At 46.9% G+C, this 14,297-nt stretch overlaps 2 protein-coding genes across 16 annotated transcripts in view; one reads left to right on the top strand and one right to left on the bottom strand.

Moving 5' to 3' along the window:
* THNSL2 (threonine synthase like 2) overlaps positions 1-10,120 on the bottom strand; it is a 28,118-nt gene extending 17,998 nt beyond the window's left edge. For 3 of the 15 annotated variants that reach the window (XR_010115608.1, XR_010115607.1, XM_055241777.2), the window contains exons 1-4: positions 6,891-9,756; positions 5,331-5,525; positions 4,767-4,919; positions 1,162-1,392 (exon numbers count right to left, since the gene is read on the bottom strand). Coding sequence is in view for 11 of the 15 variants with exons in the window: in XM_055241777.2 (XP_055097752.1) it covers positions 1,162-1,392; positions 4,767-4,919; positions 5,331-5,525; positions 6,891-7,113 (802 nt within the window). In the remaining 4 variants the exon portion in view is untranslated. Of the gene's footprint in view, positions 1-1,161; positions 1,393-4,766; positions 4,920-5,330; positions 5,526-6,890; positions 9,761-9,782 lie in introns of those variants that run through there. The other 12 variants (XM_063617576.1, XM_063617579.1, XM_063617577.1 and 9 more) reach the window with 12 other exon arrangements.
* The window catches only part of FABP1 (fatty acid binding protein 1), a 45,382-nt gene continuing 40,360 nt past the window's right edge, over positions 9,276-14,297 (top strand). The window contains exon 1 of the mRNA XM_055241765.2: positions 9,276-9,311. The gene's annotated coding sequence lies outside the window, so the exon portion shown is untranslated. The remainder of the gene's footprint in view (positions 9,312-14,297) is intronic.

Genomic DNA, 14,297 nt, shown 5'->3' with positions numbered 1-14,297 from the left:
TGCAGTCAGACTGCCTGAGTCACACTCCTGGCTCTGCTGCTGCCCAGGGCATGACTCCTTTCTCTGTGCCTTTGTTTCCTCATTATAAAATGGAAAGTGTCCTCTCCACAGGTGGATAAATGAGTTCATACGTGAAAAGCATTTAGAACAGTGCCAGTTGCATGCTAAGTGCTTGATAAATATTAACGATTATTACAGAAAATGATTTTAATGCTATACAGCTGTACAGCACTTTGCCCTTACAAAGTTTGCATGCACACAGGAATCTTATTCGCTCATCGAGGCAGTCCTGGGAGATAGGATGAGTGATACAATCTCATTTTATAGCTCAAAGGTTGAGTCTAAAGGACTGCTCCACAGCCTCTCAGTAAAGGACAGAACTGGGGTCTGAACCCCAAGTCCAGAACTCTTTCTACCTCACATGGGGTCAGGGTGGTGTGTCCAGGAATGGAAACAAATGTACCAGTCAAGCCGCTTGCCCTCACATTGGGTAGCTGGCCAGGGTTGGGAGCAAAGTCCACATTTCTGATTGAGGGCACTGCCAGCCAGGCACAGCGGCTGACCCTTGACCTTGCCTCTCCACACTCTGCTGAGCCAGCGAGCACATCAGGTCAGGCTGCAGGAGCATGCGGGGTTAAGATATCACCCTCATTTTTTATGGCTGCATAGTATAAACCAAACACCGCATGTTCTCACTCATAGGTGGGAATTGAACAATGAGAACTCATGGACACAGGAAGGGGAACATCACACTCCGGGGACTGTTGTGGGGTGGGGGGAGGGGGGAGGGACAGCATTAGGAGATACACCTAATGCTAAATGACGAGTTAATGGGTGCAGGAAATCAACATGGCACATGGATACATATGTAACAAACCTGCACATTGTGCACATGTACCCTAAAACCCTAAAGTATAATAAAAAAAAAAAAAAAAAAAAAAAAGATATCACCCTCTGCTGCTGGCAGCAGGATCCCAGGATGCTGCCCCAGGCAATGAGAGGGGAAATCTTCTGGGAACTTCTTCTGTGGGGTTTCCCGTCACCTTCAGAACTGAGACTCCACCTTCTTTCTCCTCACAGTTAGAGTCAAAGGGCAGCTAGAAGGACTGGGGCCACAGGCATTTTTCTGGAAAGTCCATTTGTGCCCCGGGGACTCCTTACCTACAAGGTTACCGGCAGCCCCTGTTGGCACAACCACCTCCACCAGGGGTAGGGGATGCATGTCCAACGATGGCGTACACTGGAAGTAAGCAAAGAAGTGATGGGCCATCTGCACCAGGACCCGGGACCAGTTGATCGAATTCAGGCTCATCAGATTGTGCTTCTTGACAAAAGCCACATCGGCAAACACAGTCTTGATCGGCTCATCGAGCTCATCGCTGTTTCCCTCCACTGCCAGAGGGGAGAGAAGAGGGCAGCTGTCAGGAGCATGTAGAACCCCCAGGAGGTCAGCACTCACCTGCGACAGGGCCCTCCCAAGCTGAGCCCATCCTCCTGGGACCTTCGCGCAGCCTAGGTTTCTTTACTTTCACGTAGCTTGGCCTCACTTTCTAGACTCAATATTAAGCTCCTCAAGGACAGAAACCATGCCTCAGATTCTTGTGTTCCTAAATATCTACCCTAGCTTAGAACAGAAAGGGTAGCCAGAACCAGTTCCAATGTTTCTACCATTATCTAAAATAAGATAGCAAATGTCAACCTTCTGGGATACTGGGAGAATTTCTCTTTGTAATCCATGCCCACTTCCCCCACTCTTCTGCAGAGGAGGAACTGTGTGCCCGATTGGAAAACGGTGAGAGACGTAGCCTTTCCTCCACAGTACTCTATCAGGGGCCAGGGTGGAAACAGTCACCATTCCCCTGTGGTCTGCCCTCTGCCCTCATTTAGATCACAGGGTAGGTGTTCTGCTCTCTGCTCCTACATGGCAGGTAAGCTTACATGGACAGAACTTCCCCTCCCTGAAGCTGGGTGTGTACATCAGTGTAATTCATGAGTGAATTACTGGATAAATTTGTGGTGAATTATCCACTAATACAAGTTATATCCTCCAGTCTGGCTCAATGAGCAACCAAGCCAATATTGATTTCTTATCTGATACCCGAGTATGTCTCCATTGGATCTACACTTGGAAGGGAGAGGGGTGAAATTTACTGGGAAACATGCCAGAGAAGGCATTAAGGGTGCTAACCATTCTGCCCTTCAACACTGTGTAGCAGCAATGGAGCTGGGGGACTGACTCTAGATCCACGTGTGTACCCAGAATGGCCGGGGCCAGTCATGGTGATTCCATTCCTTTGCCAGGACCAAGCCAATCAGTGCCTGGTACTCTCATGGGGTCAGGGTTGGCTCCACTGATGTGAATAAATTCAGATCAGTGAACCACAGGGACGTGTTTGCTGGGTTCTAAAAAAAGATTCACTGCTTTAAAAAAAGAGCAACAGGAAGGCAGAGACTTGGTTACCTCAAGGAATCACCATATGACCACAAGAGGAATGAGCCTTAGGACTGAGGAGGGCAGAGCAGAGAATGGGAAGGACCTGGGTTCCTGACAGCATTGTGAGTCACTGAATCAAGCAACTGGGAGCCCACTCCACCCCTGGCCTTCCAGTTATGGAAGCTAGAAAATATTCTTGTTTAAGCTGGTCTGAGTTGAATTTTTTGCTACTTCTAGCCAAAAGCATCCCAAATAACAATAAATACCTAGCACTTGCTGATTATTCTGTGCTTAAGAAAAACCAAGTATACAATGTACATGGAAATTAATGATTTTATAAACCAACTGTCCACATACCAATAATCTAAGTAGTCCATCCCTACTCCCTAAGCTTACCAGTCTACAGAAAAATACATATTTGCTGTTATATCCTGAACTAACACACATCCTCCTTAAAACCAAACCAGAAAGCTCTAGAAAGGAAAGAAAAGATCAGAATAGTGTCGTTTATAAACAAAACTGATTTCTGTGAAGTCTGCTGTCTTAGTTTCTGATTTTCTTGAACATGTACACAACAGAAACACCCCCTTCAGATCCAGCATTTAATGACTTATTGCATTCATCAGATTCCACATTTCCGCCATTACTTTACAACTGGGCACTGTTCTCCAATCCACAAGTCAGGAATGGAGCTTTCAGTCACACCCTTAGGTCTGTGTACAAAAAAGACAAGAAGGGAGTTGGAGGCAGGACAGAGGCACAAAACGCTATTCTCTGCTTTGATTCTAGGAAAAAACAGTCCTAGATCTGTAACTAGACATTTTGGTGCTTAGGGTATAACAAGGACCCTCAGGAGCCTGAATCTTGTGCATTAAAATCTTGCAACAACTGCAGGAAAATGCAGCCAAATACGAGCAATTAGCAAGGCAAATGTGTAAGATGACATCAACACCCGCAATAGGACTTTTCACTGGCAAGTGTATGCACCTGCTAAAGAACAGAGCGGAGGGGCAGTTTGCTTGCTCTTGAACAAACTGACAAAGGATATTTATGCAGCTCCTTTGGATAAGGTTTGTTTTCACTGTGCTTTTGCTCCTTGTCAAAGTTGATGTTATACAAAAATAACCTCTACAGGATTATCACAGGAAGCCAGGCTAGTTGTAGAAGGAACATTCTCTGACATCACACTTGCTGTTCTGTCAGGTGAGTGACCAAACTAAGCCAGGCCTCCTGGAAAGCCTGCCCAAAGCCACAGCCCGCCCAGGCCAAAACTTAATCCAAGTCCCCACCTTGCAGCTACCTGGGGTCCAGTGGGGTGTGAGAGGTAAAAATAAAAATGTACAGCTCCACCCACGCTCACCCCATCTTTCTCCACTCTTAATCCCTATAATGATTAAATCCATTAGGAATAGATGGCCTGATATTAAAAAAGATGGCTTTTGCCTTTCTCCAAGCACAAAATGCTGTGATTCTCATGATGTGACTCAGGTAGCAGTATAACCAGTGGTGGGTACCACGGAATAGTTCCCTATTTTAAATATTTAGACCGGATAACCAGTGCATGGCTTAGTTGTTCCCATAATGTAAAGAACAGTGGGAACTGTCAACATATAATGACACATTCCTTTTTTTTTTTCTTAAGACAGGGTCTCACGCTGTTGCCCAGGCTGCAATGCAATGGCATGATCTTGGCTCACTGCAGCCTTCCGGGCTTAAGCAATCCTCCCATCTCAGCCTTTGGAGTAGCTGGGACTACAGGTGCACACCACCACGCCTGGCTAATTTTTGTATTTTTTATAGAGGCAGGGTTTCACCATGTTGCCCAGGCTGGTCTCAAACTCCTGGGCTGAAGCGATCCACCCACCTTGACCTCTCAAAGTGCTGGGATTACAGGTGTGAGTCACTGCACCTGGCAACACATTCTCTTAAAATAATTATTTAACACGTTGGTGTCCTCTAAACTTCAGAGTATTGGGAAAAAAAACCCAAGTCACTTGGCTCAGGTTATGACTCTGCATGGCTGCTGACATACATGACACTTGCAGGTTGGACATGCATGGAGGTGGCATTTTTTGGGATATGGTTTTCAATCCGTACTTAGCATGTTGTACTGTTGGTATCAGTTTATGCATCTGTCACCTCCAATAGTTTACTGTGTAGCCAGAACCCTGCCCAGAGCTGAGCCAAGGCATATATACCAACCTCGAATATGACTGATGAAAGGAGGACAGTCAGCTACTCAACTGTGCAATTTTGTTCCAGCCCATCTCCCAAAGCAAACCCAATTAAGGCAGGGCTGCACTGTCCCTAGAGCCTCTGCCTCAGCACACACCTCCAAACACATGTACGTTCTCCTTCAGCACCGTTGTCATCTGGAGCTCCTGAATCTTTGTGCAGTGACCTTTGGGCAGCAGAACAATAATGTCCATGTTCTTTGCCCCTTGAACACTCTCAATGGCAGCACTTCCTGTGTCACCAGATGTTCCTGGATGGGAAGAAGAACTCTCCCTCTTTAGAACAAAGGGAATGAACGAGGAAAGAAATGGTCCCCAAAGCACTGTTGTCAAATATAGCAACATCTACTTCAAATACTTGGAGGATATGGCCCTAGCACTCCACCTAGGGTCAATGGATCCATGGATAAAATTCAGGACATAAGTGAACTTGTGAACCACATCATCTTAAGCATTTTGTGCACTTCAAACATTACTCTGAGAAAGTTCCATAGCCTCCATTAGCCTGGCAAAGGGGTCTATGGCACCAGAAAATGTTAGGAACCTTGCACTGGAAGAACCAGTACCATAGTTCCTGAGTGGCTCTATGAACAGCATCCTATAGGTGGACACCCTACAGTCACAGCACTCAGGTATTCCGCGTTCATGCCCCAAAAACACACCTACAACCACAGTGACGTGCTTCTCCCTCTTCTCCAGGAAGTACTGCAGGAACTGTGCTGTGCAGGACAGGGACAGGTCCTTAAATGCATATGTGACGCCATGCCACAGCTCCAACACGTTCAGCCCATTCCTCAACCTGGACAGATGGACCACCTCTCTGTGACGGAATCTGCTGAAGGCTCGGTCGATCAGATCTGTGAGGGTAGTGGGGTGGATAGCCAATGAGGGGCCTGGTCTCTTTCTCAAGTTCCCTCTCAGTCTCTGAATATAAAGTTTCCAACTCCTGCTACTAAAAGGTCAAAAATCTTCCTCTTAAATGATATCATTTTTGAATACAATTGTATAAACCTAGAAAAAAGTCTGGGAAAACATGCACCAAACTGTTCATAGATTCCTTATAGTGATTTCCTCAGAGACCAGCATTGGTACTAGAAGACTTTATTTTTAATTTTTTATACTTCTTCATTGTTTGACTGTCTGGTGAGCATGTATTCCAATCAGGGGTCAATTAAATAGCTACATAACACATCAATGTCGCATCCCATCTAATGTTCCTTCCTAAAGATAGGAAATTTTTTGTTTGCTTGTTGCATTACTAAATCTCACACCTGTGACGCCAGAGCCTTCAGATGGTTGATATACAGCCCTCCCTAAGGCAGGACTGGAGCAGTCCTAGAGCAGAGCTTCTCAAACTGTCACTGGCAAACCAAGCACCTGGGATCTTGTTAAAATGCAAGTCTGAGGCAGCCTCGGATTTCCAACAAGTGCCCAAGCAATGCCATCACTGCTGGTCATCAGACTACATTTTAAGTGTCCTTTCTCTTCCCCAACCCCAAACCACCACCATTACATTATGGATTTTGTTCTTGCTGTTTAAAGTGTGGCTCATGGACCAGTAGTCTAGTATTATCTGGACATCTGACAGAAATGCAGAATTCTCACTCCTATCCCAGACCTAGTGAATCAGAATTTGGTTTTTAACAAGATCTCCCAGGAAATCCATAGGCACATTATAGCTTAAGACAAGCTGGTCTAGGACAGTCTTGAAGTCCCTTCTGGAATTAACATTCAAAAAATAAAATAGCAATTTAGGGGTCTGGGTGCTTTATGTGCAGGAGTGAAACACCCCAACATTCAAGTCACCGAAGATGATTCTAAAATCCCTAGTGTTGAAGAGGTTTTTTTTCTTTAAAGAAAGAGAAGGAAGGAAGGAAGGAAGGAAGGAAGGAAGGAAGGAAGGAAGGGAAAAAAAGAAAGAGAAAGAAAAAAAGAAAGAGAAAGAAAGAAAAAGAAAAGAGAAAGGAAGGAGGAAAGAGAGAGAGAAAGAACGAGAGAAAGAAATAATTCTCTGAAGAAAATTTCAACATTCATCTTTCTGGAGAAAGGATGAAATCTTTCAGAATATTTTCAATTCTGGGATCCTAGAGGCAGGAAAAGAAAGAAAACAAAGTTTGGGAAACATGACTAGAGACTTCCTGGTGGTTTGGTGATGGATTTGCAATTCTGTAGACTGAGCTGGCAGGGGCTGGAAGAGTGGAAGTAGAGGTGGGAGTGCTCACCATTTAAGTCATCTTTTGGAATGAGCTCAGAGCCAATGAAGAGGGCGCACAGCTCCTTCACCAGGCCAGGATAGGAGAGCGTGCTCCACTGGCACAGGGTCTCTCTGTTCAACTGTGGGAGCTCTTCGGGCATAAAGAGGCCCCCATCAGGTGCATAGCCAGAGAAGAGGGCCCCCTCAAAGTTGACCCGTGGGGCTATGCCCCTGGTGCTGACGTACCACATGATCCTGGAGGCCTGCAGAGAGGACAGTCCCAGAGGCACCTGGTCTCCAAGCTCCCACACCCCATGGGGCAAAGCCAAAGCACACCCAGTCTCACAGTTAGCCTCTGGACCACCACTCTCTGAGGCATATGTCCCAGACCTACAGATGGCAGTCCTGTCTCAAGTCTCATGCCAGCTTCATTTGCAACTGTGTAAATCATGATTCCACCAATCAAAATGAGGCAATTCCACTGACCTCCTGTCTTGAGGGAGAGGGTATCAGAGCAGGCCGGGAAAAGAGAAAGCTTGGTCCTCACCAGTGACAAAGAAGGCCTGGGGGTGGGGACAGATAATAGCAATAATAGGCGACTGCCAGCTTGATATCCCTCTTGCTAAGGTGAAAGACCAACACACAGAGTCATACACCCCTTTCAGGGACGTCTGGGTCCCCTTCTGCTCAAAAAACAAACATTTTCAATGGTTATTGGAAACACTGTCTACAGCCTAGTAGTTCTCAACTCTGGTAGCTCGCTGGAATCAACTTCAGAGCATTAAAAAAAATACAACTACCTGAATCAATTAAATTAGACTCTAAATGAGAGGCTCCTCAAGAGAGTCTAATGTGCAGCCAGGGTTGAGAAGAGGGTGACCAACTCATCCCAGTTCGCCCAGGAGTTTTCTGGTCTTAAAACTGCAAGTCCCATGTCCTAGGAAACCCCTCAATCCCCGGCAAACTAAGATGGTTGGTCATCCTAGTGGACAACCAATGTTCTACCTCTTAGCCTAATCCTAGGACAGTTACAAGTGCTGATATGCAGTCTTTAAAACTAACTGGCCCTGCATGGACTGAGTTCTCTGGTTCCTGGGGAAGCCCAGGACACCTTAGGCCTAACTCTGGTCACACTTCCACATCAGTTACTTTCCCAGGAACCAGGTGCCATGTCAAGGAGCTGGGCTTGAACTCTGAACACCTTCCTCTGGATCATGACAGTGAATTTAGGGGCACTGGCTTCGAAGCCCCACAGTAACTCTGGCGATGAATTTGACTAGACATAGCTCTCAGTATTAGCTTGGACTTTCTGTGCCAGGGTGGGAAGGGATCCCCTGCCCTCTAAGGGCAAAGCCACCCAAAGCTCTCTACCTACATGAGGCGTATGAACACTGACCTGGAGGAATTCTCATTTCCTAGTCTGTGGCTCTAACATCTGTGGGCCCAACTGCAAGTCTCAAGTGGGCTGCCACGTGCAACTCTCTTAACTACAAATATAAGTGTGTCTAACTTAGAGACAGAGACAAGCTTGATCATACAAACCATGAACGTTTTGAAAGTGATTATGCCGGCACAATGGTATAAGCCAGAACTGTCCCTGGCAAACTAGGACACAAGGTCACCCCGTATGGGAGTCCATGTCAAAGAGATGAAATCTGGGTAACTCCAAAAGTTAACTGCAGTGGATAAGCAAAGCAGGCAGTATTTCACAAAACAAACAGGTGCCCTCAGTAAAGAGAGGAATTTCTGCAATTCTGTAGTAAGAGTTAGAGCCAACGCAAACTGCCCAAGACCCTAGAGTAACAGAAAGAAGGCCTTCATAGGACCAGACTTAAATGCTACGCCTGAGCTGCCAAAGAAACCGTTGCAGGAGTGAGGGCAGGAGCAAGCAGGGCAGTAAGTTACAGCAAAAGAAAGTATGTTTGGAATGCCCTTCCCTGGGTGGAAGGAACCATCACACCTGGAGCACTGGGAAGGAGAACAGGGAACAACTGTCCAGGAACAGAGGACAGAGGGGCTGGCGCGGGGCTCTGAGCAGGTCATGAAAGGAGCTGGCCTGATTAGCACAGACCCATGCCCCTCACGCAACAGGACTGTCCCTGTTCTGTCCAATGCCCTCCAGGGGCAGCATTCCCAGGCCAACTGAGCAAAGCTAAAGAGAAATACACCTGGTTGGGTTCAATGTAAGCCAGAGGCGGAAATAGCAACCACAGGAGGTGGTGAAGTTGGGGAAGAAAACCAAGTGCTGTTGTTGGGCTGCTCTATGAGGGCTCCAAGCATGGGATGGAGACCCGGACTACGTGTCCCCTAGGATTTTATATTCTAATAATTTTCCCTTGCGACTCCTCTGGACTCTATTCCAGAGTAGAGAAGGTCAGAAAAACTCTAATAACCAGGATAAATAAATAATACGGAAAATAGGAGTAGCCCGAAGGCTGGGAACGAGAAGGTGGGTAGACGGGCGCTCCTCAGGGAGGTGGAGGGGTTTTGTGAGAAGGGGTGGGGCAGAGCGGAGACTCGGACCCCAGGAGCCGACGGCACCCCTAGGGGTGGAGGCAGGCCCCGGCTCTCTGAGGCCACCGGTGCCAGTCATCCCACCAAGGAGGGCGGCCTAAACCCTCAGGGGGCTCGTAGGCGCCTGAGGTTCCACTCTCAGCCCCTGAAAACACCACGGACTTCAGTTTCGGGGTTCTCCAAGGACTGCCCAAACCCCGCAGAAAACGCAAAGCATCGGAAACCCCGGCACTACCCTCCCAAGTTCCCCCAAATCCGAGCGCCGGAACCAAAGGTTCCAGAAACTGGCGGGGCGACGGAGGCCGGCCCGCCGGAATCAGGGCTGAGCGGAGCCGCCAGAGCGTCAGGAGCTCGGAAATCTCGCCCGCGACGACCCCGGGAGGGCGGCGAGGTTGGCGCGCGTTACCGGTGCGGGGCGCGGGGCTAGGGGCCCGGTGCGCAGCAGGGCTGCCCGGGCTGCGAACGTGCGCACTTCCGACTCCGCGTCCCTGGCGGTGGGGTGGGGCTTCCGGTCGGGGCCGGAGCTGCGGTTCTCAGCTTCGCGGCGGGAAGGACCTGGGAATGGGGCGGGGGGCGGCGGGCGGCGGGCGGGGGGCGGAGGACGGAGGAGAGCGCATGGGCAGCGGTGCGCGATCCCGGAAGCATCACGAGGGAGAAGCCCGTGCCCCTCCCGTGGCCCTTTTTTTTTTTTTTTGAGACAGAGTCTTGCTCTGTCGCCCAGGCTGGAGTGCAGTGGCCTGATCTCGGCTCACCGCAAGCTCCGCCTCCCAGGTTCACGCCGTTCTCCTGCCTCAGCTTCCCGAGTAGCTGGGATTACAGGCGTCCGCCACCACGCCCGGCTAATTTTTTGTATTTTTAGTAGAGACGGGGTTTCACCGTGTTAGCCAGGATGATCTCAATCTCCTGACCTCGTGATCCGCCCGCCTCGGCCTCCCAAAGTGCTGGGATTACAGGCTTGAGCCACTGCGCCCGGCCCCGCGGCCCATTTTTAAAGTCGCTTTAGTAAACACTTTATTCACACTCAGCCTCGAAATCTTCGCTGCAGGACTGTGAGTCCCACAAAACTCATTTTTCAGTTTAGAAAATGGACAGCAAGGTGCGAAGAAGAAAGGCCCTGCGTTCCTTTAGGATTCTTGTTTCTCGTCTGCAGCACTGGAGAGCTGGAGAACATGAGAGCCTTGGTTCTCAAACCGCAGTTAGTATGTTAGGACTTCAGAACCCACCAGATAGGTGACATCAGCTCAACTCCAAAAATTCTTTCTAAAAAATATTCAGTGGTTTTGGGGAGTATGAAAATTCTTTATATTTTTTGAGAAACACTTTTTATTAAGCATAGGTCTATTCTAGGATGAAAGCCCATCACCCCCATTGATTTTTTAAGAGAAAAAAATGGCAAGAACTTGAAGGAAAAACAAAATAGCAACAACAACAAAAACGCCCTCTAGATATGCCCAAACGCCCCTGGATTCACATTCAGCTCTTGGGGCCCAACCCACTGAAGTAAAATTAGAGGAGGTAGACCAGAGAGGTTCGGGCAAAGGTTTAGTCCTGGGTGGGCCAGGTCACTCTGGCAGTCCCAGCTGGGCCTCCAGCGGCCCTCTGATGTTGCCTGTTTCCCCCTCTTTCTTCCTCCTATCTCTGACATCCTCTTACACTTGTGGTTTCTGCTTACTCAACTTACCTGTTCTCCAAAATTCGGCCCATACATGGTGCCCACTTGACATATCCACACAGGTGTATGCAGCTACCATGGATTGACCCTAGTCTGGGTGGGTCTCAGATTCTGGAAAGAGAGAGGGAGAGCGAGACTGGTCACTGCTCAGCTAATGGGATTGGCCTTCTTGTCCCAAGCTGGGGCCAAGGACTTGTCACAGAGTTCACACAGGGGTCAGAGGGGACATTCCAAGAGAGATGGGTATAGGCCAGGCAGGGACCCCCAAAGGGTTTTCATCCCCTCTGTCAGGTGTACTTAATCACTCAGAGGCCACGGAAACTGAGGCCCATGGCAAAAATGCCGTAAGATTCAGCAGCATGTGTTACAGCACTCGTGTGTTACAGCACGTGTTACAGACTCAACCAGTAGAGTCTGCATAAGGACAGATGCACCTTCCACGGACCTCTCCCGCAAGCCTTCTGCCACACTTACACAGGCCCGCAGGTCCTTGCGATTCTGTGGGCAGGAGGAGTGGCCAGAAACTCTTCTGTGAATTGTAGTTTGACTCCCCAGAAAAGAGAGGAGCAAAACGCTCAGGGAACAAAAGGGTTCATTAGGAATCTCTGCCTGGGACATAAAGAACAGTACAGCTGTAGAGAAGAGAAACTTCTGCATGGCCCATGAGGAAGACAGGATTCTGAATCGCCAAGCAACAGTAGGGATGTGGAGTTCTTGGAGACTTCTACACAGTATCAACATTTAGCTTTTATAGGATTAGAAACCGCTTGTTTTTTTCTTTTCAACCTTATTGATTAGAGTGCTTAGCTGTCTATAACGTTGAAGCCAAAGATCTTCCAGCCAATGCCGAAGCAGAGCCCTGGGGTCCGTGCAGTGCTGTTTCTTCTGCGTGACCCAGGCAGAGCTATCTTTGGAGAGGCTTCTCCAAAGCTGTACAGGAGAATTTACCTTTGTCGCCATGCACTGGATGTAGGAGTTAGGGACCAGAGCCCTTGCTAAGGATTAGGTTAGGGCCTGGACTTCTGGAGAAGAAAGCAACCTGCTAAAAGTCCTCCAGCCTTTGTGCAGGGCAGAGGACAGAACTCAGGCTGCTTCTGGTGTCCAAGCTGGGCAAAGGCAGCAGGGCAGAAGGGAGAGAAGATGACATTCCAGATCAGGACACACTATTCTCTCTGAGCATTTTTGAACTCCTAAATTGATGATCCTTCATTTTGCCAAATATATGTGGTGGTGGTTTGAGGAAATGGGGTAATATTTAAGTTTAAGTACGCTGAGTCACCCTCACTTCTTGAGTTCCTGACTCAGTAACAAGAGTGCCAAATAAATAACCCCAAATTGTCAAGCAAAACCTGACTGGTATAATTCCAACTGCCTTTTTTGCAGAAATGATCCTAAAATTCATTTAGAGGTGCAAGGAACCCAGAGTAGCCGATATAATCTTGAAAAAGAAAAACAAAGTTGGAGGACTTACACTTCCTAATTTTAAATCCTAGTACAAATCTATGTTAATGAAGATGGCCTGGTACTGGCATAAGGATAGACAAACAGATCAATAGGATAGAATTAAGAATCTAGAAATAAATCCATACCCATACGATCAATTGATTTTTGACAAGGATGTTAAGACTATTCAATGGGGAACAAATAATCTTAAATAAATTATAATTGGACAACTGGACATCCATACACAAATGAGTGAGTTTGGACCCCTGCCTCACACCATATGCAGAAATTAGCTCAAAATGGATCAAAGACCTAAGTATAAGAACTAAAACTATAGCCGGGCGCAGTGGCTCATGCTTGTAATCCCAGCACTTTGGGAGGCCGAGGCGGGCGGATCACGAGGTCAGGAGATCAAGACCACGGTGAAACCCCGTCTCTACTAAAAATACAAAAAATTAGCCGGGCGTGGTGGCAGGCGCCTGTAGTCCCAGCTACTCGGAGAGGCTGAGGCAGGAGAATGGCGTGAACCCGGGAGGCGGAGCTTGCAGTGAGCCGAGATTGCGCCACTGCACTCCAGCCTGGGCGACAGAGCGAGACTCCGTCTCAAAAAAAAAAAAAAGAACTAAAACTATAAACCTCTTAGAATTAAACATAGGTTTAAATCATCGTGACCTTGGGTGAGGCAACAGTTTCCTAAATATGACACGAAAAGCACATGCAACAAAAGAGAAAACAGATAAATTGAACTTCATCAAAATTAAAACTTTTGTGCATCAAAGGACTGTATTAAGAAGGTGAAAAGACAACCTACAAAGTGGGAGAAAATATTTGCAAATCATATACCTGATAAGAATCTAGTATCCAGAATATATAGAAATAAAACTCAATAATAAAAATATCTAAGTCTTAAATGGGCAAAGAACATAAATGGACAGTTCTCTGAATAAGATAGACAAATGGCCAATAGGCACATCAAAAGATGTTAACATCATTCGTCGTTAGGTAAATGCAAATCAAAACCACAATGAGATACCACTTGTCACCCACTAGGATGGCTAGAATCAAAAAAGATAACAAGTGTCAAGGATGTGGAGAAATTGGAACCATCATACATTACTGGTGAGGATGTAAACTGCTGCCGCCACTTTGGAAAAACAATTTGGCAGTTCCTCAAAATGTGACCCAGCAATTCCACTCTTAAGTACATACCCAAGAGAATGGAAAACATAGGTTCATGCAAAATATAGTGTAAGAATGTTTGTAGCAGCACTATTCATAATAGCCAAAATGTGGAAACAACCCAAATGTTCATGAACTGAAAAATGGATAAACAGATGTGATCTATCCAAACCGTGGAAAATTATTCAGCCATAAAAGGAATGAAAAACTGATACATGCTATGACATGGATGAAACTTGAAACATTATGCAGGTGAAACAAGCCTGACACAAAAGGCTGCGTATTGTATGGTTCTATTTATAGGTAATACCCAGAAACTTGTTCTGGGCATATAGATTTACTTAAATCTATAGAGGCTGAAAATAGATTAGTGGTTGCCAGGGGCTGGGCAAGAGAAAAATAGGGAGTGACTGCTAATGATTCCATAGTTTCTTTCAGGTGTGATTAAAATTTCTGGAATTAGATAGTGGGAATGGATGTACACATTTGTATGAGTTTACTAAAAATCATGGGATTGTACACTTTAAAGAGGTGGATTTTATGATATGTGAATTATATTGTATTTGAAATCTGCAAAAAATATAAAAACTGATTGGCTAGGAGTCAGGTTGCATTATCCAAAACAGC

This window comes from Symphalangus syndactylus, chromosome 14 (assembly GCF_028878055.3).
Source record: "Symphalangus syndactylus isolate Jambi chromosome 14, NHGRI_mSymSyn1-v2.1_pri, whole genome shotgun sequence".
In the NCBI taxonomy this organism is placed as follows: domain Eukaryota; kingdom Metazoa; phylum Chordata; class Mammalia; order Primates; family Hylobatidae; genus Symphalangus; species Symphalangus syndactylus.
This window is presented reverse-complemented; position numbering and strand designations above follow the sequence as displayed.